Source organism: Lepeophtheirus salmonis, chromosome 8 (assembly GCF_016086655.4).
Source record: "Lepeophtheirus salmonis chromosome 8, UVic_Lsal_1.4, whole genome shotgun sequence".
NCBI lineage: Eukaryota > Metazoa > Arthropoda > Copepoda > Siphonostomatoida > Caligidae > Lepeophtheirus > Lepeophtheirus salmonis.
In genome coordinates this window covers 17,989,797-18,011,825 of record NC_052138.2, presented here as the reverse complement: position 1 = coordinate 18,011,825, position 22,029 = coordinate 17,989,797, and the positions used below count along the sequence as shown (strand labels likewise).

At 33.3% G+C, this 22,029-nt stretch overlaps 2 protein-coding genes and 1 long non-coding RNA gene across 8 annotated transcripts in view; 2 read left to right on the top strand and 1 right to left on the bottom strand.

Annotated features, from left to right (window-relative positions):
- Positions 1-690: 690 nt before the first annotated feature.
- AP-2sigma (adaptor protein complex 2, sigma subunit) lies at positions 691-1,119 on the bottom strand. The gene has a single exon (XM_071890533.1). It carries the CDS (start codon positions 1,117-1,119, stop codon positions 691-693), a length of 429 nt encoding a protein of 142 aa, XP_071746634.1.
- Positions 1,120-15,429: 14,310 nt separating this feature from the next.
- Positions 15,430-17,486, top strand: LOC121123100 (uncharacterized). Of its 3 annotated transcripts, none has more exons than XR_011781600.1 (6): positions 15,430-15,621; positions 15,935-16,251; positions 16,330-16,534; positions 16,615-16,874; positions 16,936-17,246; positions 17,304-17,486. It is a non-coding gene; the product is annotated as an uncharacterized lncRNA (long non-coding RNA). The 3 variants fall into 3 exon arrangements; XR_011781599.1 differs by lacking the exon at positions 15,430-15,621 and adding an exon at positions 15,851-15,884 and having other exon boundaries at positions 16,615-16,791; XR_011781598.1 differs by lacking the exon at positions 15,430-15,621 and adding an exon at positions 15,851-15,884.
- Positions 17,487-18,285: 799 nt separating this feature from the next.
- Positions 18,286-22,029, top strand: part of LOC121123099 (uncharacterized) — a 325,625-nt gene continuing 321,881 nt past the window's right edge. For all 4 annotated transcript variants that reach the window (XM_071890706.1, XM_071890711.1, XM_040718187.2 and 1 more), the window contains exons 1-2: positions 18,286-18,635; positions 18,721-19,154. The gene's annotated coding sequence lies outside the window, so the exon portion shown is untranslated. The remainder of the gene's footprint in view (positions 18,636-18,720; positions 19,155-22,029) is intronic.

Below are 22,029 nucleotides of genomic sequence, written 5' to 3'. Positions count from 1 at the left end.
ATAATAACAATTTAAGATATTACATGGAAGGTGAAGAAAAAATGATTTTACAGGGATATTTCGGTTTCTGGGCGGATACACACCTTAGAGAAATAACGGGGGAGGGAAGGGTTTGAAGTAATCCATATAGAAATAATGATATTAAGAAACATATAATTTAAAAAAAAAAGAATAATGAATTAAACAAAAAAGCTAATGATGACTTTTTATTTAACGTCTTATTCAAATAATTTCCATACGTCATATACTCAGGGATCTTTAAAAAAAACATTAAATAGATATATATATATATATTATAAAAAATAAATAAAATCTCAACAAACGATATTCGACTAATTATTATCTGATATCTTTATCAACACGAGAAGAAGGAATTACATGAACATGAATGCACCTTCCAAACAATAATCGAACATATTAATAAGTTGTTTTTTCCCTAAATAAACGTTAAAGCAGAGCATTTTAATGAACAGTGGAATAAGTATATGTATGCATAAGTTGTAAGTAAATGGCGGATCAGGAACTTTATCTTCAATATAACTGAAGCCCCTGATGGACTTTAAAGAAAAGTAGCATTTCATTTGAGTAAATGATCCAATATATGCGTTTCACATTCGTTGAAAAGTTTAGATTTAAGTCCCAAATGGATGTTATTCACTTTGATTGCGGCACTCTCCTTCATATTTCCTCCTATTCGAGGGAATTCAGCATCGTTAGCTGCTTGAGAACTTTCGTCTGACTCGTTTCCCGTATTTCCCCAGCAAGAAACATTTCATCCACGACTGTATAGACTTTATAAAAATTGAATACCAAATCTAACTCACAGACATTGTGGAAATACTCATTGAGAACCTCCACAAAGTTATGAATTGCTTCCAGATAATAGAGATTATTGTCGTTCACATCCACACATATGCAAAAGTAAAGACCTGCATAGCGTCTATACACAATCTTATAATGACGGAACTCCACGAAATTGGTATGTTTGGCATCTCGGACTGTAACACAGGCGTGAACCTCCTCGATAAGCTTCTGTTTCTCGTCATCGTCAAAGTTCATGTACCATTTTGCAAGGCGGGTCTTTCCTGCCCGGTTCTGAATCATAACAAACTTGATCATTGTGAATAATGAGATGGTTTTGAACTCGAAATGTAATTCACAACTAAAAATTCAATAGGAATCCTATGACCCAGGGTATTTTACTTCTAAGTGTATGTCTCTCTTTTTCTTCTTGTCTGTCTCTCTCAACTTCATAAACGAACCAGGTACAGCCGGGCAGAAGCTAAAGCGCAGCTAGGAGAAAAAGAGAGGAAAAGTAAAAGAAAAGAAAGAGCTAATCGAGAGAAGAGCTAAAAAGAAAAGGAGTGAAGCTTGGTTCATACATAAAATCACGATAATTACTAATTACTAATGCTCAGTCATAAATAATGACAACTCCTCCTTTATTCCTCCTCCAGCTAGAATCAGCATATTCCTTGTCAAAAAGCATTGGGAAGTTTATAATAAAGATATATATATATATATATATACTAATATTAATATACATAAATAATATGTAGGTACATATTACATGTTATAAGTATTTACATGAACATTCATTGAAAATTTTTTGATTGAATAAGATTTTTTACTCATTATTTAGTTAATCACAAATGATTATGTTGGCATTTATCATTATAATTGATGATAAGTAAGTTAATGATTAATAACCATATGAATTAAATCTAAATGTAGGTTGCGAGAGAGCGCAACATTTTTTGAAACTACATGTTCTACATGATGGGGGTCCTAAAACCACACCAAAAGCTTTATAGTTTAAACCATCTATCTTTGTTAGAGAACTATGGGTGTCAACTTAAAACCACTAACTATAAACAACGCACTTAAATGGCATAAATGACGTCATACGCAACATGTGACAAAAAATTTAATCTAATATTTTCTAAAAAAGAAACTTCATAAAAAATATCGAGCAACTTTTAAAAAGACCATAAGAAGGCTTAGCCTTCTTATCGTTAACTATATTGTAACGCGCAACCTTTCATCTGAAAAAAAAAAAAAAAAAAGCCCATAATCAGTAAATAAAGACGGAATTATTCCCAACTATGGAGCTATTATTCAATTATAGTTGGGAATTGTTCGCAATTCCCAAATTAACAATAGCTAATTTTAATTCAACCAATCAATGTTCAGAATATTGATTGAAGAAAAATAGCGGAAACATCAACAGCTTACAACAAAATATACTATATACTTTTGTATTAGGGAGGTAACACCGTGCCATATCTGAAAAACGACAGCTTAATAATAAAATATAACGTTATTTTCTTTAAAAAATGTCATTAAATAAAATATTAAGAAAATTATTATTGTGGTTTTTCGATGACATCTTAAGTCTATCAAAATCTGAAAAATACAATTAGCAAATATAGTTTAATATTTTATCTGAGACAACATTATGTAATCCTATGTTTTTACAAAAATTTCCTAACGCAAAATATTTTTGTGTCGATAAACATTCTAGATAAGGCCAAATTTTAATGATTTCATAAAAACATTGTAGAATTGTTTATATTAAATTATGAACGTGGAGCAACCGTCCTCTTTTCCCCAGATCATGAATTTTCGAGGGACTTTAATAAATTCATGAAATGTTCTATCCTATGTGGGAGAAATAGCACAAGTTGAAAATCGACTTAAAATGAAAATAAAATTACAAATAAAGAAAACCCAAAAATTTTAAACTAATAAAAGCAAAAATCCAAGTTTAATAATTTCAGAATCTTAACTTTCTTACTCCATTCCTTAAAATCGACTTTTATTGATCTACAAATGAATTACTTTTTTTTTTTTTAAATAATCGAATAAAAATCAATAATAATGAATTAGTCATCCATAGGTTATATTAGAGTGGCTACGTGATTTTAAAAATAAATAATGGAATGTTCTAAAAACCTTTTCTACTGAGGAAAAACTAAATAAATATATACATATATTTTATTTCAATTGACACAATTTGGTAAGTCAATTAATTTATTCATGACGAAAAAATTACAATACTATTGACCAAGTCTACAAAATATAGATTTTGAAAGCTGAATACTTCTACCTGGCCCGTCTGTCTTGGTAATGAGTAAAAAATGATGATATAACTGATCAATGATCATAATTCATACATCAATTAAGATAAAGAGAAGAAAATGTTTTGTCGTTTTTTCATTGCTAGACCTATTTTAAAAAACTTGTTCTTATAGATTACTGGCAGAGGGTGCCTGTGTTGTAGGGTTGAACAGAGGTGGATACAAACAAAGAATGGTGGTAGAAGCAAAGAGACAGAGGGAGAACAGATGAGGGGAGAGACAGAGAGAAGGAGAAAAAGAGGTTTTATTTTGGTCAAAAATAGCCTCTTAATGACCATGGATGCCCAAAAAAATATCATACGAACACACTTGGTTGTTTTATATGTATACTTGCTAAATTTCAGACTGACTTGTTCCATTGTTTTTGATTCCAAGTGTGATAACAAGTTTTTTTTTTGTCATTTCAAAGTCAAAAACTACAAAACTTCTTATTAATATAAAGCAAGTTTTGATATTCAGATGAAAATGTGGGCTATTTATGCTTTTTTTTTTTGAGAGAGCCAGAATGCGAAAAAATTGAACAATTAACGGAAAAAATATTTGATTTGTGTTCATTTAGCTTTTTATATTTTTCTTTAGAATACTTTTTGTCCAATAAAGAGCGCTGAGGATGTCATGCATTAATCTATAAATGGCTATGCTATAGAGCGGTTTGATTTTCAACTTTTTTCAAATTTTGATTACAGGTTGTGTGGAGAAGTTGTCATATGATATGAAAATGACCAATGCAAAATTGTACTGTCCTAAGTGTTCATCTTTAGTTTGCACATCTTGATCAAATTATGAAAAGAGTCAAAAATTCTTTATTTAGTGAATGTCCTAACTAAAGATGACATGCCAAAAAAATGAAATTTTACATAGGTAATTTTCATACCTAGTTCGATTTGGATAGATTTTTTTATTTCAACTTTTAATTTTCTTTTGAAATATTTAATAAATACTCAATAAAAAAAAGGTGCCTGAAAGGTTCCAAAATTAAATATAAATAAGTCAATTTGATGATTAAATTTCGAATAAATAATAATCAATTACATTGGATATGGAATATATTTAAATTAAGGTTAATCTCCTTGCCTCTAAAATATTAATTACTTATTGCAAATTCTCGTCAAATACATAATCAATTTAATTATATTTGATTTCGGAACATTTTTGTAACGCAACCTTACTTTACTTTTTTACAAAATATTTTATAAGAAAGTTATAATTTAACCCAAAAAAATCAATAAGTATCGAACCTTCTTTGAAGGCAATTTTTGTAATTGTAATGTAAGGTTTATTCTTTAGTTCTATAATATAATAATGCAATTAAAAAAAATACATACCCAAAATATTAGCTTCCAAATAAGATCCTTCATTTTACTTGATTTTTATATGATTAGACAATTTTTTTAGGAATTGCAATCAATATAACCTAATACATGATTAATTTTTGATATGCTGCAATGTTTTCATCAATTAATTTTAACTTTCATTTTATTTATATTGTTATCGCACTTCGAAATATGGTTTTGAAACGAAGCTATACTCTAAAAGAGGGATTTCTTAATTAAGGCCTGAAAGGCCAACCCAATTGTGGATGAAGGTTTTAATGGTCATTTTTGTGTTTTATGGCTTAAATAAAAATCATGAATGGTGTTTTTAGTGGGAGGTCAAAAATACTCTAGCATAGTGTATAATTGCCGTTGAATGGCTCTAAATTTATTTTTAAGAAGAAAATTATTGTTTGGGTTCGACCTGTAAGCATTTTTTTGTTAAGATCACTTCTCTGACAAAAATATTACGTACTTGTAATACAGTTTGAATAAGTCAATTTATTATAATTCAATTTCAAGATTGAAATTATTAACAGTAACTATTGACTGTAAAGGAGACGTCATGATTTTGTGTTTGTATCTACAAGATTTCAAACTTTGAATTAAACTGTGACCAAAGGTATAGGAACTGAATAAATTTTATTTTTATCTTTTAGCTTATGACTAAAAAAGAAGCGACAAGATAATTGAAATAGTAATGAAAAAACAAACAAAAAAATAAAACATGAACCTAAGTTATGTTCACCCATTAACGCAACCTCGATCAAAAAATAAAAATAAATAATAATAATAGAATAACAATGAATAGGAATGGGATTTTTGTTGAACGCGAGAAGAATAAAACAATAATTTTTCTCTACAAAAATCCCCTTCCATTGTTATTCTCGTTAAAAAAGTTAAAAGTTAAACTTAGCACAGTATAAAATTTTAAACCTATTTTTTTTCTCCACTTAATATGTTTTTTGCCTATAAAGATGAAAAACTCTAGGTTTTAGTCCAATCTTGCTACAATAATTATTATTTGGGCAAATCCAACTCTCTCAGATTTAGAAATTTGTTCGATAATATCCTTGTAATACGAGTACAATCAGTAATATTTGTAACAATCTGGAATCTAAATGGGAACATGTATTCAGAGCATAATTATATTGAATAATTATTTATTCTCCACCGAACTTCTGGATCAAATTGCAGAGTAATTTTGTGATTACTTATTTAGAGGTACTAACGTTATCAAACACAATCACTACTCATTGAAAAAATTCCATTATTTACATGAAGGATTAAAAATGTTTTTTAGGGGTTAAAGAATTTTAAGGACTGTGACATCATGAAAAGTGCTTGCATGGCGAGGAACACAGTGGCCATCAGGGATTTTTGTTATTATTTTTTTAAAGCCCACAAATCTTAGATGTAGCTGTTCAAGAACTTCGTGGACTACACCAGCCACTACATCTATCCTCCCAACAGTCCCGACTGCAATCTCTGTGACTTTTACCGGTAGGGCGCAGTTGAACGGGACACCAACCGAACCTTGTGCAAAGCGGTGCCCGAGTTAAAGCAGCTCATCATCGGGATTTTCAACAAATTGCCCAGGGACCAGGTTGAGTGCACCTCCAACCGACTCAGGTCCAGGCTGGACAAAGTCATCACCACTGTGGGTGTCTACTTTGAGTAGAATTCAAGGCTAGAAGCCACACCTTTCAAATAGTTTTTGAAATTTTTGATTTAATAAATTATTAAATATTTTAAGTATTGTTTTGTAATTTTTTTGAAAAGTGTCAACAATATCCCTTGTATATACTAGGACAACCTTTATTATTTATTCATCTCTATTATGCAAATTTTGAGTGAATAAAAGTCATTTTTTCGCAATGTTGTAGAACACATAATCGACTGTCTATTGCTAAGAACAACATTGTCCTAGTAGCTACCATGATAAAGCAATACCAGATGTACGGATAAATTGTAAATCATCTTCATCGAGGCCCCAGTTTGCTCCCCGATGGCCTTTTAGACAATTTCTCCAGGAGGAGTACTGCTATCTCAATCCTCCTCCGTAGAAATTACGGCTGTGTAGTAGCACAGGGGCTTAAAAGTACAGGGCTTTACACATACATGAAGTTTTTTTTTTTTTAAATTCACCTCATTTTCTGTTAGTACCAACCTTCAAAATACAACTGTCAAAATTTTATGACAATCTGTTATTTAGTTTGTAAGTTATTTTGCTTTATTATTTCAAAAACAATAGATTAAATAAAAATTTTAAACTGCTTTTTGATTTGGAAAAAATATCCTTTAAGATAAGGAATGGCTTGAAAAGTATATTGGGACTCCTTTCTATTAGAAAGAACAATCTAACGTTGGCTTGTTGACTTCAAACGGGGTCCTAGAGACACCAATGATGCAGAACGCAGTGAACGTCCAAATGAGGTGGTAGCAAAAAAAATATTGTTAAATATATACTATGTTATATATTATAAATATTGTTAATCGATAGAGAATATATTTATGAATAAATCAAATTTGGAACAAAAAAAACACTTGTTTTCTTTTTTAAGCCCGGGACTTTTCAGCCTATGTGTTATATATAGGTGTATCATATATTAATAAGGTTGTGCCTTATCGCTCAAGCCGTTCAAGTGGTTTCGGTTCTTGAACTGCTAGAACCGGAACCGACAAATTCGAACCGAGACATCAATATATTGGTTATCGGTCTCGGTTTTTGTTCCTATATATAATATATAAAGAAAATAAAATATAAAAAAAAATAAATTAACTTTAATAAATAAGTCAATTTTCTGAGTTTTTGGTGAAATTGCAGCGTTTTTCAATGATATGATTTTTATACGTCGTTAGGGTGATACAGTTGTATCTGAGTTCCAAATAGCCATTAACTTCTTAAAGATATGGAAAAGTGGTTTTAGGCACCAGACGGTGTAAATAAAAGAGGGAAGGGAGAGGGATAGATTATGGATCCAATTCCGCTACTAAGCTTGTCGAGGCCTTATAATATGATGACTTTAATATTTCTTAAGCCAGGATTTGCGAAACTTTACAATGCCAAGCTCCCCCCAACGCATTTTTAGCTAAGCCCCCTTTATACGAAACATATTTTTACAATGTATGTGTAGAATGAAATCAATCCTTAATTCTCCATCTTCTTGCGCCCCCCTGTCCTTCCCTCACGACCGCCCCTTTGAAAAACATTGTCTTAGCAACCTTAGTTTTAGGGTTCCCTACTGGATCTTGGGGTACTACGAACTCGTCGTATAAGGTAGCTGTGGCCTTGTTTGTATCTAATATACCTTCCTGGGCCCGAATTTTCTAGCAACGCCCCGCCCCTTGTTTTAAGTAATAGGACTGATAAACCTGAACCAATCATAACCTTGCACATTGCCGTTTCATACTTGATAAAAGAAAATAAGTGATAGGAATGAAATAAAAACAATGAAGTATGCTTTATGAATTATGTATCAGTTGAATGATTTGTAAACTGTTCCGTATATGGAATATAATATGTTTGTGTATTTGAAGCAGTATGACTAGTATGAGATGTGACATTTCAGACATATCATATTTTTATAAAAATAGTTACATGGATTCTAGGGATGCAGGAGTTGACTTTTAGCCCCTGGGTTCGAGTTATGCATTTCATAATTATGGTCGTATGTTATATTATTAAAACCAAGTTTGTCTTTCCTTTGACGCCTCAAAACTCTGGGCAATGCCTGTTACTACCACTGGTTATTGAAAATACAAAAAATTGACAGTGTATAAATAAATCTTTAATTATGAGTTCTAAGCTTTAAGGCGTTAAAATGGAATTAGTCTTAAAATATGTACAGGGTCGTTCAGGTAAATCCGGATCATGTTTAACTACATCTTGAACTATATGGAAAGTATTTAACTCGGTTGTTTCAAATTTAAAGTGAGAAGTTTAGCGTTAGCTTTAAATTAGTTGCACAACTTTTAATTCAAAACTAGTATTTACGGTAGAAGTTACCCGGAGGAAAAACATCATCGCAATTTTGCTTGTAGGCCCAGTGCACATCAAAAAGATGCTCGGGTATCCACGTCTATAACCGGTGGAAGGAGGAGGGGGTATATAAGAAAAAAATCTTAAAAGTCCAGAAGTGATAAAAATGTACTTAAACCTTAAAAATGTAGGTCTGTGAAGGCATCTCCTGCGACCCGGATTAACGTTCTTGCCAAAAAAAACCAAGTAAGCCGTGCAACAGTCTTCTGGTACATAAACCCTGACTTAAAGATGAAATTATATACCCTCTTTTAAAGACATATCCTTACAGAGAAAATAAAGGCCACTCAGGCTGCCCACGTTAGAAAATTCCTGAACAATTTGAAGTCCCATGGTAACCGAATCATTTTTTATTTGGATGAAAACAATGGACTGTCAATAGATCCCACAACACCCCTGTCTTTAAAACCAAGTTTCTAGCCAGCATTATGACCCTTGGGATCATGCCCCACCCATCTTCTTCGAGCCAAAAGAGAGGGTGGATGCCAACAAGTACTGTGAACTCCTGTCTGACCAAGGGTACCTTGAATGAAAGCTGAGGCCAATAGTCTTGAGTTTTTGCTTCAACAAGACTCATCCCCCTCTCACAAGGCCAGCAAGCCCCAACACTTGTTGAAAGAATTTTGGGACCCCCAAACCTGACCCTCTAACTCTCCCGATGTTAATCTGATGGATTACTTCTTTTAGGGGGAGTTGGAGAGGAATGTTTCTGCAAATTCACACAACAGCATCGATTCCTTGAAGGCCTTCATCATCAAGTAGTAGGACAAAGTCTCCCCTGTGGACGTGGTCCAGGCCTTCAAATCCTTTAGGCTTCGTATTGGCAAAGATGACAGACACATTGCATAATTTTTTTTTTTTATTATTAGAACTTCTAAATAAAATTTCATCCCACCACCTGCTTCCTTTATTAATCAGGATGGAGTTAAAGGGTGTATGGATTTACCTGACCAATGCATGTCACATTCTAAAAGGGTCAGGGCTATGGCTACGATTTTTTTTTGGAGGTGACTTACTTGAAATGACATTTTTATTTTTTATTTTTTTTAATATTTGAAATTATAACAATTTTTTTTTTAGAAAAGATAATTTATTTAATTTTTTTCCTATGATAAATTTTGAAAACTGTTTTTTGAAGGTTAGTACTAACTGAAAATGAGGGAATAAAAAAAAAATAGCCATCTATATGTGAAGCCATGACTTTTCAGCTCATATGTATTATATATATTTTTTTTTTTTTGGGGGGGAGGGGGTTCAGAAACTTTGTAGGAGGGTTTGGAGTCCCCCCCCCTAGGAGATAGCGACACCACTGTATCAAACCTATAAGAAGCATTTAGATGAGGGAAACTGAAAAATAAACTTCTTAGTTCAGATAACCACTTATAAACCAAGTTTCCTATTTTGTAACCATTCTAAATTTGCGAAACTGGATTTGACGCATAGTGCGGTCAGATGCTTAATACAGATAGCAGTTAGACCAGGTTTGACTATATTGATATTTCTGTTGAGAGGGGGAGGGGCACGTAGCCCTTTGGAGGGGGACTACATCTCGTACTCCTCATAATAACAGCACTAGTTGAAGAAATGGTCCGATAACCAGATTTGTCTTGGAGTTCCTATTCGACTTTTGAGAGATACGAGTATTCAAAGGATTGAGTTCCGATCTGGTGGAGCGTATCTATGAGCTAAACAAACAAACAAGACTATTCCTTAATATCATTTCTCTAACTACAAAAAACTACAAATATATTTTCAAAAAACGTATTCCTTAAGAATAATTGAATTGAATTGCCATTATTGAAAAATTAAAATAAAAGAAACGTATTGCATTATTATTTGATATTATGACAGTTAGTTAGTGATCTAAATATAGTGAGCCTATTACGAGAAAAAATATGATATATCACGTAAAGGAAAATACATATAGTTCAATTGATATTTAGAATTATAAAACATCGAAACGAGCCATCATCCATTTTAATAACATAACTTTTGATGATTTTTTTTTTCCTTAGATTGTGTGATATTTTGCACAATTTGTAATATACATGCATTTATATGAAATCTAAAAACTGATGATAGTTAATACATAGTTTCCACTTTGAGTATGTTAATCATAAAAAAATATGAGTTTTCTATTTAAAAAAAAACATATCACAGATTGGATATTCGAAAATGTCTCCTCACATCTACATACCTAATATGTATATAGGTTGTAAAGATGTGAAAGTTGTCAAAATCTTCGTGATATTAGTGGTTTTATTAATTTCTAGCGTAGTAACGGCATTGCCTGGAGTAATTAGGCGTCGGCTAAAAGACAAATTTTACTTTAATAATATAGAAGATAATTCCCAAGATATTCATAGTCTTACTTTCCGTTTTTTATGAGCACACTCACACGTAGGTAGTAGCTATTCAATCATTATATCAATTCATAAGTGTTCTGTCCTCAATAATGAAAGAAGAATAATAAAAAAATTAATATGTTGGAATGACTCATGCGTACTTTAGTCTTTAGATTGTTCACTAAGAAAAACAAAGAAAACTAATTGTAACATACCAGTGTTAATATTTAATTCAAATCTTAACATATACTGAAAATGCATATGAATTATGAATATTATGTATAAGAGACCAATAACAAAAACAAACCAAATCAGGTCATGTTGACATGCACAGTTCACACAACTTCCACATTTCATTATTAAGTAAACTTTTTATTATTACATTTTCTCCATCTGACCTAGGAATTTTCTTTGAAGTCCATAAACGTAATGTACATTTGTTTCTCTTGGAACGACCAAGACGCACATTATTCAATATAATCTACCAAGCGCGTTATCCATTGAAATACGTCGTTCCATGGATACATTATTATTTCTGATATAAACGATATTTATATGATTTACATCAGGAAGCACTATATACTGCACACCCGGTAAGTAGTTTGCAAATATTCATTCATACAGACAGAAAGAAAAACTTTGAGCAACCCAGTTTTCAGAGAAGTTGTCGTCAAGGCTGTCTATTAGCCCCTCCTTTGTTTGTGGCTTCTATTGAAGAATTTGTCAAGACACTGCAGCGTAAATTCTCTGGCTTTGGTGTAGATTTTGGAGACTTCAGACACCTTCTAGATATTTATGCAGACGTTATCACTTTCTCGGTAGAAGGAAATTCAGAATCCCAACTGAGGATTCTTCTCTCTTTCATTTCTAAATTTAAGAAAATATTGAATATTAGGGAAACTCTGGGCCAATGAAACCCTGAAGAAAATTCTGAAATTGAGGGTTCCTTCATCAAGGGTTAAATCAATGTTCTTGATATAGAATAGGAGATAAATGGAGAATCAGATTCGAATATAAAAACTTTAAATGCCTTTATCAAGTTAAGATTTCTTCAACGGAGGATATTATGCTATAGATCTATACAATTCTCGTTTAATTCTCTCTGTTTTATATGGTGCAACTGCAGTACCAGGAGTGGCAATGTGGGCAATATAGAAGGAGGAGGAATGGTTCCCCGTTTTATTCCATTGTAAAGATATTACAGCACTCAAGAGACCAAGAAGGTTGAGGCCTTGTTAAATGAGGGCTTGTATTACCAAAAACCTAATATTGATCTGTCCTGCAATCCAGAAAAGGAGTGGCGATCAGTGATCTCAAATAGCTCAGTTTATACCTACATCATGATTGAAACAGATCTATTGAATCCTACGTTATGTGCAACTGGACTGAATGAAACCCCTGCAAAGCTGGAAACTGAAACTACAAGTAAATAAATTCTTACGTTCATGAGATGAAAACCAATGAAACAACTAGACTAATACTTAGGTCGGCCAAACTGCATTTATGCCCAATACCATTGCATTTAAAAATGATATATAACACTACCATTGATTCTGACGCAGCATTAACTATATATATGGATCTACTAGATCAAGTGGTATTAGATCCTTTGTTGGTTTTTTATGGAACTAAGTTTTTGGGCTTGGTAGTTTGACTCAAACCAAATGAATATTTTGTTTGGGATTTCTCTACAAAGGAATTTCAGCCATGAAATCCTTGTAGTAAATTATGCATTAATAAGTACTAGAGTACTTAAAGCAAGTCAACTTATTTCTGGCAATGAGATGCGATTCGGGGAAATTAAGAAGGTAATCATAGCATAACTAGCAAGATATGCAGCTTTTTCCTTGCGTTTTCCTAGGGCAAATTCCTTGGATTTGGACATTGCCTCAGATTTGGTTCGATATTTTCCTTCTTGATTGGTTATATTAATATTATCATAAACTAAAGACCATAATAGATAGATTCCGAAAAAGTAAAGAATGATATGAGAAATGTCTTTTGTTACTATTATTATGAACGTTCTTTAAATCTAGTTTTTTAGTGGTGACTGAGTTGTGTATGTTACTCAATTGTATGTGTATTTTTGATTTTAGAAAGTGATTATAACCATTTCCGTGCTTGTTTTAGGTCTCTCAATATTTACATTTTTTTGTTTTATGCTGCAAAATAAAAATGGATGACACCATAATCATCCCACTTTTAATTGTTATTTCTTTTCAAAAGTTGGGATCTGGGGGAAATGGGGAAAATTTGGGGCATTGCTAGGCAATCTATTCTCAACTCTGGTTAATTTTTATAGTTTCCGAAATAAATGGAATTTGTTGGCATTGGAAAGGGATCAATAATATTTTATTATTTTTTTCTTAACCCTTATTTGCCCCTGCTCAGATTTATCATAAAATAATTATCTTCAATATACCTTTTTTTCCCTAAAAAAATTGACGAAATTAATTTAACTTCTAGCAAATGAATTTTAAATTAATTCTTAAAAATAAATTAAGAATATACACACAAAACCCAAATATGGCTTCTCCAACAACTCCATATTTTTTTTTATCAGTGTATAAAAACAGATCCTCTACCAAAACTTTGAGGAATATAATTTTTCTTCATAGAATTTTTTAGCTATCTGTTTATTTTTATTCTATAGATGGGTGGTTTAGCTACACATAATATTTTATACAAGTTTGCGAGTATTTGACAATATGTATATCATAAATAATTTTCCAAAAATCATGATCATTATAACATTTAATGTCAGATCAGGAATCAAGAATATTAATTAAAAGTAAAATACTTTGCAAAAATGACCGTATCGACCACTTTTGGATTTGAATAGATGAGTAATTAACAACTTTTATTCCTATTTTTCTTTAAATTTAAAAATTTGGATCTCCTATATATAAATATAATAATCGGCCAATATCTACAACTTTGCCCGATTGCTGATTAATTTAAAAGGCCGAAAATAAGCATATTTAATCAGTTCAGATTATATAGAAACTGGACCAACAGTTATTTTTTAATCATCTCTATTATGCAGGTAAAAAGTTATTTTTTACAATTCTTCTATAAACAATATTGTAGAACACGTAATTTGCTGTCGATTGCTAGGAAGAAACTTTATCGTAGTCGCCACCATGAACACATATTACGAGAAGAAGATTGAAATAGCAGCGGAATTGTCCCAAAAGGACATCGGGCAGCAGACTGGGGCATCGAGGAAGACAATTTATAATGTATTCATGCATGGATTATTGGTAAATAATAAAGGATGGCACGCTATGTACCCAGAATTTGCAGTAGCATGACTAAATTGCGAAAACGTGATTTTTATTGAATCAAGAAAAAACATTTCAAAACCAATTTGTGATATGTTTAAATACCATATTTGGCTATATTTTTATTCAATATGCTTTCTTCACAAGGAATAACAGCTACGATACGATGAGAAACACATTGAAATATATTGACAATGAAGGCCTTGTCCATGGCGTACCACGCTGTCATGACGGCAGCTCGGAGCGAATCTAAATTTGGATGAGAGGTGCAGCATTTCTTCTCCGAGATACGCCAAGATGCAAAGTATTGTATCTTGGGGCATTGCATTAAGATATAGCCAAAAATAGTATTTAAAGATATCACTAATTGTTTTTGAGATGTATTTTCTTGATTAAATTAAAATCACGTTTTCGATTGATGTCAGGGCTGGAGGAGGGTCACATGGAAGCAGTTCAGACATCAGCCCACAGTGAGCTGGAAAAATATGCCACCAAAATGACACCCCAAACTCAAAAGCCTTGACATCTGGCTTTCAGAATCTGTTAAGAATAAAATATTCGAGGCAAGGAACCATAGTTGTCAACTTTGCAATTCCTAAATTTGATCATAAACATGATTTTTACCCAAAAACAATATAGTTTTTCCAATTTGTTTAAGCTCATAGTTACCATATCATTAAATATTCTTTTGCATATTATGATGGTATCTTGAAAATATTACTCTCAACTCTCAGAATTGATATAGAATCTTATATGTGGGGTTTTAGTACCAATAAAAAAACAAAACGAGAAAAAATATGCACATTTAGTATCCTTTGTATCTTTGTCTTCCATCTTCGATCTGCAATTCCTGCCGTTTCTTCCTGAGAAAGTGTGATAAGCAGGGAAGTTGTACCTCAAAGCTACAAGCAATACAAGCGCCTTTGAAGTTCTTGAAGGATAAAGATTCCTTCAACAGCCTTTCTATCCCCACAAGGACCAACCTTAGGCCCAAAATTGAATGTTACTGTTACATTACAAACATTCCCAAAAATATACTTCTGTGTTATCCGATCCTATCTCGGATATATTCTTGGAATAATCACGGAATAAATTACCTACCGAAGTACGCGCATATTATACATCTATTTATATTCTAAACTCGTTAAGAAGAATCTCACAATAACAATAATAGATTACATATAACAATCCTTCTTCCCTTCAAATCACAAACAAATATTAACATGTCAGTATGTACTATCCGATATCGTTCTTCCTTTTTTCTTCTTCACCCCGTTTCGCGCGTCTACGTTTAATTTATTATGCAAACAACAAGCATACTCATAAGTCATAATAAATTAACTAAGTTGGAACGTTACTCTCTTTTTCGGGCTCTTCCGGTGTCTTCTTTTTGTGTGGGATTCGATATGATTTGACGATGTTTCATCTTTATTTCTGATTTTTAGGAACTTCCTATTCCTTACATATATACGACCATTTTCTAAACGTATTTTGTAAGTTCGATTCTGTCTTTTAATAACCCTTCCAACTTTATCCCATAATTTTGTTGTAGGATTCTGTATTCGAGCTCGACTACCAATATCCAATGTACATAAATCCTTAGTACCGGTGTCGTAATAGAATTTGAATTTATTGCGGATGTTATGCAATATATTTGGAATGTCATGAAACGATTTCTTCAATGTACTACTGTGTGCTGGAATTTTTTATCTAAGGTTCTGTCCATGAATCTCTTGGCATTGTGGAGGTGCTTTTCTTTGGCAAGTTTCACATTTTTCAATAATCATGTAAATCTCATTGTTCATTCCAGGCCAGAATACTGACTGTCTCGCTCTTCTTTTGGTTTTCCTCATTCCTTGATGCGACAAATGTAATTTAGCAAGGATGTCTTTTTGGCACGCTTTAGGGACGACAATTCCTGTTCCTTTCAATACCAAACCGTCCTCAACAGCTAAGTCTTTGATCATGTTCTTAAATAATCTTAGGTAATGCTTTTCTACTCATCCTTTTTCATTCAGACCACATTCCACGAATTGTACGAGTACTCGATAGTCTCATCCGTTTTTCCTATATTTCGTATCTCTTCAATGATTGGATCTACGAAACCAATATTTCGGATTTTATTCTGTATTACAGCTATTCTAATTATGGCTAATCTAATTGTGTCTTTCATTCCACTTTCTAATTCTTCTTCTTCCCTTTCAGGATCATCTACTCGAGCTCGTGACAAAGCATCTGCAATAATATGGTCTTTTCCTGTCTTCCATGATACTTTGAACTCGTAATGTTGAAGGCACATTCTAATCTTCTCTACTTTGGCGTTTTCCATTTGGTTTAAAGAATAGTTATTGAATATAGTGGAGAGAGAAGGATGATCGGTTATTACTTCGAAGTGCAGTAGTCCACTAAGGTAAATATGACATTTTTTAATGGCCCACTAGATGGCAAGGGCTTCTAACTCGATCATCGCATATCTTGATTCTGTTTCAGTGATAAATCTCGAACCACATTCAATTAGTTTCCATCTTTCTCCATGCTGTTGTATTAAATTGAATCCAAGACCTTTGGTTCTTGATGCGTCTGTCTCTAAACGTGTTTCTCTCAACGGATCAAAAAGTGCTAGGATTGGTGGCTTAAGTAAAATATCTTTAATATTGTCCATCGCATGTGAGTGAACTAACTCCCATTTGAATTCATACTTTGTCTTCAACAAGTCTCTCAATTGTTTGGCCAGTTTGCTCAATTTTGAGGTAAAAGATGTTAATTGATTAGCCATACCCATAACTGATCTATATTCTGTTCTGTTTGTAGGAGTGGGAAATTTGCGAATATCATTCAATTTATCTTCGTTGACGTCAATTCCATTCTTATTGTTTTTTGTAACAGAATAAATCAATTTCTTCTTTCGCGAATTGAAAATTCTTTAGACTTAATGTGATTCCAAATTCCTTGCATCTGTTTAGAACTCTTCTTACTTTCTTAATATGATTATCAAGATCTTTGTCATCAACGATGATATCATCGATTACTTTATGAACAGCTGGGATGCCTTCTAATGCTATGTCATTTCGACTATTATTTGCGTCTCCCGTAGAAATAAATCCTATAAGAGCTCTCTTAAAGTAATATCTTCCGTATGGAGTAATAAAAGTTGTTAATTTCTGGCTTTTCTCTTCTAGGGACATCTGCCAATAACCATGTACTGTGTCAAATTTTGTGAAAAACTGGGACCTCGGATTGATTTCAGAATCGGCTTTCCTTTGGAGTTTTCATTGAATGAACTAATCTCTTAACCTGTGAGTTTAACTTGGTTAAGTCAACTGTTAATCTCACTTTACCATTCTGTTTAGGTACAATAACTATGGGGTGGGACCACTCTGTTATTTTATCTTCTACTTTCATGATCACATCCTTTTTGACCATCAGTCGCCATATAGCTACGACTTCCATGTTTCATGATGAGTTGTACAACACCAAGAATATGCAATGAAGATCCATTCACTCCAACAATTTTTGGATCCAAAGTAGACCCTTTGCGATCAAATTTGATTTTTTTAAATACTTTAGATCCAGCAATAGAAACCATTGCTCCACTATCAGACGTGACTGCAACTTCCACTTCTTGATTTCCATAAGTATCCATTATCTCCATTGGTATTTTATTAGTTTTTAATTTCTGAATAGAATTTATTACCCTAACGGAGTTCTGCTTCGCTGATTTACACATTCTTTCAAAATGTCCCTTTCTTTTACAGCTCAGACATTCACTATTCCTTGCTGGACAAGGCATCTCATTTCTATGAGAATAATCAAATTCACATTTCCCACAAAGTTTACTCCCACTTCTCTCCAACGATCTTCCTCGACTGATACTCCTTCTTCAGAATCCCTTCCTGTCAATGAATTTCCTATATGCATTTACTCCACTCAAGACTATGTCGTTCAAGCTGCTCTGATTTTTCTTCGCTGTCTCAACCGTTCTACATAAGGTAAGGGTGTCTTTCATATCTAATTGAGGAGTATTCTCCAAAAGCTACAAGTCGTATTTCATCATTGTTTGTTTCACATAATACTAGCGATGCGAGCCAATACCCTGGTTTCATTTAGTAAATTTCAGCTAGAATTTTTAACTCACAATAAAATTCGTCAAATGTTTTCAAGGGGCCTTGTTTCGTTCTGAATAATTTATAACGTCTTGCTGTAAGTTTTCTCTTTTCTTTTAGGTATGTGAATATTTCATCCAGGACTACTTCGAGAGATTTTCTTGTTTTTGCTGGAATATCCAAAATATGTCGAATTTTTGAAATGAATTCTGGTGAACAACAAGTCCAAAATATAGATATTTGTTCTTCCCTTGTTTTTTTTACACATGTGGGTCAAACGAACGTAAGTATTCCAAGTATTCAACCACTTAAGGAAGTCAGAATATCTATTTCCATCTATAATTTGATTTGGTGGTTGTATGTGAATTTTAGGAGAATCGTGTGTGGTGGAATCGCTCGTTTTTCTAGGTGAGTTGCTCTCAAAATATTCATTTATTTGATCTTCAATATTAATTAATCTCTCTTCCATGTCAATGGACTTTTCGACTTCAAGTTCGTATTCTGGAGAAGATTCCTCAAGAAGCACACACCATTCCTCTGTTTTCTCTTTAAATTTCTCGGAAGCTTTCCTTATTATTTCCAATGTCCTCTTAATTGTAAAAGTATTCGGGATATCCTCCTCCATGAGCTTTTCATGTTCGTTATTTGTGCGTAAAACGATCTTATTTGTGCACCTTTAGATCTTCGAAGAACGATTAATGGAGATGTTTGATCTATTTTGATCATCTTTGGAATAAGGAGACGAGTCTATCTTCTCGTAGGAGTTCTTCCGTACCTCTGGTCTCACGTTGCCTAGGACTTTTTCTTCTTTTAATTAAAATCTTCGGAGTTCGATTAGGACTGCCAACTGCGCCATGTGTTATCCGATCCTATCTCGGATATATTCTTAGAATAATCACGGAATAAATACGAGAGACTTCTACCAAGGTACGTGCGTATTATACATCTATTTATCTTCTAAGCTCGGTAAAAAGTATCTCACAATAACAATAACAGATTACATAGATACATATATATATAACAACTTCCACGAGATTAAAATCCTTTAACATTACATTTCGAATACTTATATATGAAAAGAAACCAACGACCAACAACTATTATTAATTATGTTTGATCAGAATTATTGTTAATTTTTGTAATTTGAAACTTTTTACCACTTAAATAGGGTTACTGACAGATTTTGAGAATATTTTTTTTTTTTTGACCAAGGAAAAAAATCCTGCATTTAAGTTTTAAGTTTGATAAATCTATTCATTATTTGTTAATGATTTATAAATATGCTTAATAATTAATTAGATCATTTAAGTATAGTCAAATCTGGTTTAATGGCTCCTTTTTTAAGCGTATCACCGCACTAAGTGGTCATATCCACTTATCAAATTTAGAATGGTTACAAAATAGGAAACTTAGCTGAAGAGGGAACCTGTACTAAGCAGTCGGTTTTTCAGTTTCCCTTGCCTGACCGCTTAATAAAGGTTTTACTATATATATTTTTAGCTAAATTAATTTTTTTTTCAACTATACCGATGAGTACTGTTAAATATCGATCATCACTAAAGTGTCATCTTGCTTCATCGATGGGGCCAGTTGGTTAAAAAAGTTGACAACATTATAATTGATATTTTACAGCTTAAGTACCATTAACTATATTATGAAATAGATACTAAAAATATCATACCGAGTGATCCATTGAAATCTGAACACTTTGAATTTTAAACCTCGAAAATATATAAAGGGAGCGGGGATCAAATTGTCGCCAAAATATTTTTCTACAAAAAACAACACAAAATATACATTTTTTTAACTTTTTTATTGAAAATTAAAACTATGACGAGCATATAGGTATAGAGTAGCCATTCATTCGATATAATCACCGTTGGCATCAATAACGGCCTCTGAACCGGCCGCAGGCTCTTCTGACCATCTCATTGTCCATGTTGCCGAATACCTCCTTGATGGAGTCCATCAGGCTGGCCTTGGTGCTATGGGGATGTCTGTTGGTATGTCTCTCGACATAGCCCCAGACAAAATAGTCCAAAGGATTAAGGTCGGGAGAGTTAGGAGGCCACAAATCCTTGGTTACGACGTCATAACAGTTCTCGGTTAACCACTGAATGGAGATTTTGGACACATGGCAGGGTGCTGAGTCCTGTTGCCACACCCAGGGCCTGTCTCCGGCCTTCATGGACCTGGTAGGATCATCCTCAACCATCTTCTTCACCTTGTCGACAAAGTCGGTGTCCCTGACCTTCCTGTCCGCCCACCTCCTTGGGTGCCCTCTTTATGGTGGCATCAACATCCCAGGTGTCCTCTAGCTTCTTACGGATACGCTGAACAGTCCGTAAATTCACTCCTAAGGTTAAAGCAATCGTTGAATTGGAGATTTCACCTCCATTATTAACCAATGCCATGACTACGGCGGACCTCAAAAGCTCTTTATCTCCTCATATGATGACGACATGATGCTAACTGAACTACGTATCGTCAGCTGACGAGAATAGCTTTCCTATTTGGTAACCGGTTTTTTATTTGATAATGTCGTCTTCAAGTTATCAAGGTTTAAAGTAGGCAACAATTTGATCCCCGCTCCCTGTAATTTATTAACTAACGACATAATTTCAACAAAATTTATACTATATATAGATGTGTGTCTTAGCTCTCTTAATTATCAATGTAGCCACTCTTAGAGGCAATGATGGCTTCTAGCCGGCGGCGGAAGGGTTGGCAACCGCTGCGGATGTAGTCCTCTGTCATGGCGTTCCAGTACTGGCTGACAATGGCTTTGAGGGTCTCAGTGCTTCGATGACGGATACTGTAGTCCTTCCTCTCGACATGCACTCAAAAGGTGTAGTCGCGAGAGTGTTCGCATCAGGGCTGGGGGGAAGAGTGTCAAAAAAGAGTTCAAAGAACTCAAAAGAGTCTGGCAACAGAGGAGATGGGGTTCTTTCATTGTTGGTGTCAAAAGTGGCGTCTCCACCCCCACAAGGTTCTTTTCACTCACTTATTTGATAGCTCTCTGGACAGTCTGGTATGAAAGACAGATATCTCTTGCATGAACACTCATGGACTTACTTTAGGGGATTTGCCTGGGCTGTTTTCTTTAACTCCTCTGGGTCCAGTTTTGGCTTTTTTGAAGGAGCCCTTCTTTCTCTCCAACGTTTAGGAGTTTGTAACGGCGTAGATGACAGTCCTGGAGACGTCCAACTGCTTGGAGTGCGCGAATAGAAATTCGTCGATCACGTTTAACTTTCATTTTCTCGACTTGTACGTAAGCTAGAGAGCTCAAGTTTGTTTTGTAACTAATTGTTCATGCTTTAATATATTCAAATACAAATTATTTTCAATCAATCAATCTTGATTAATTATTGAATTTGTAAGTGTTCAGATTTCAAACGACCACCCGGTATTGTTTTGAATATATAACAATTATACTTCTACAACCATAATAATATGCCAAAAAGGGAATTTTCTGCCAACTAGTCCACTATCCCTTCATCTGGCGTATATTATATCATATGTTATGGTCATAAAGGTGACAAGTGGGGAATAAGCTTGATCTAAAATTCAGCTTTGTAAGAAAGAGCGAGGTAGTCGAGAAGATTTGATTGTAAGATAAATTTGGAAAAGAGAAAACAGTCACAGTATTTACGAGTAGGAGAGGCCATTTTTTTTCTTTCTTTTGGGATATTGTTTTAACCAATTATTTAATCAATTTTAATTAACTCAAATAATGTGAAAACAATGAATAGGGTTAATGTTGAACTGCTCAAACTTGTTCTTTAAATCAAGGATGTCTCCT

Coding starts and splice junctions, on each gene's coding strand:
- AP-2sigma (XM_071890533.1), bottom strand. CDS start 1,119: ATGATCAAGTTTGTTATGATTCAGAACCGGGCAGGAAAGACCCGCCTT.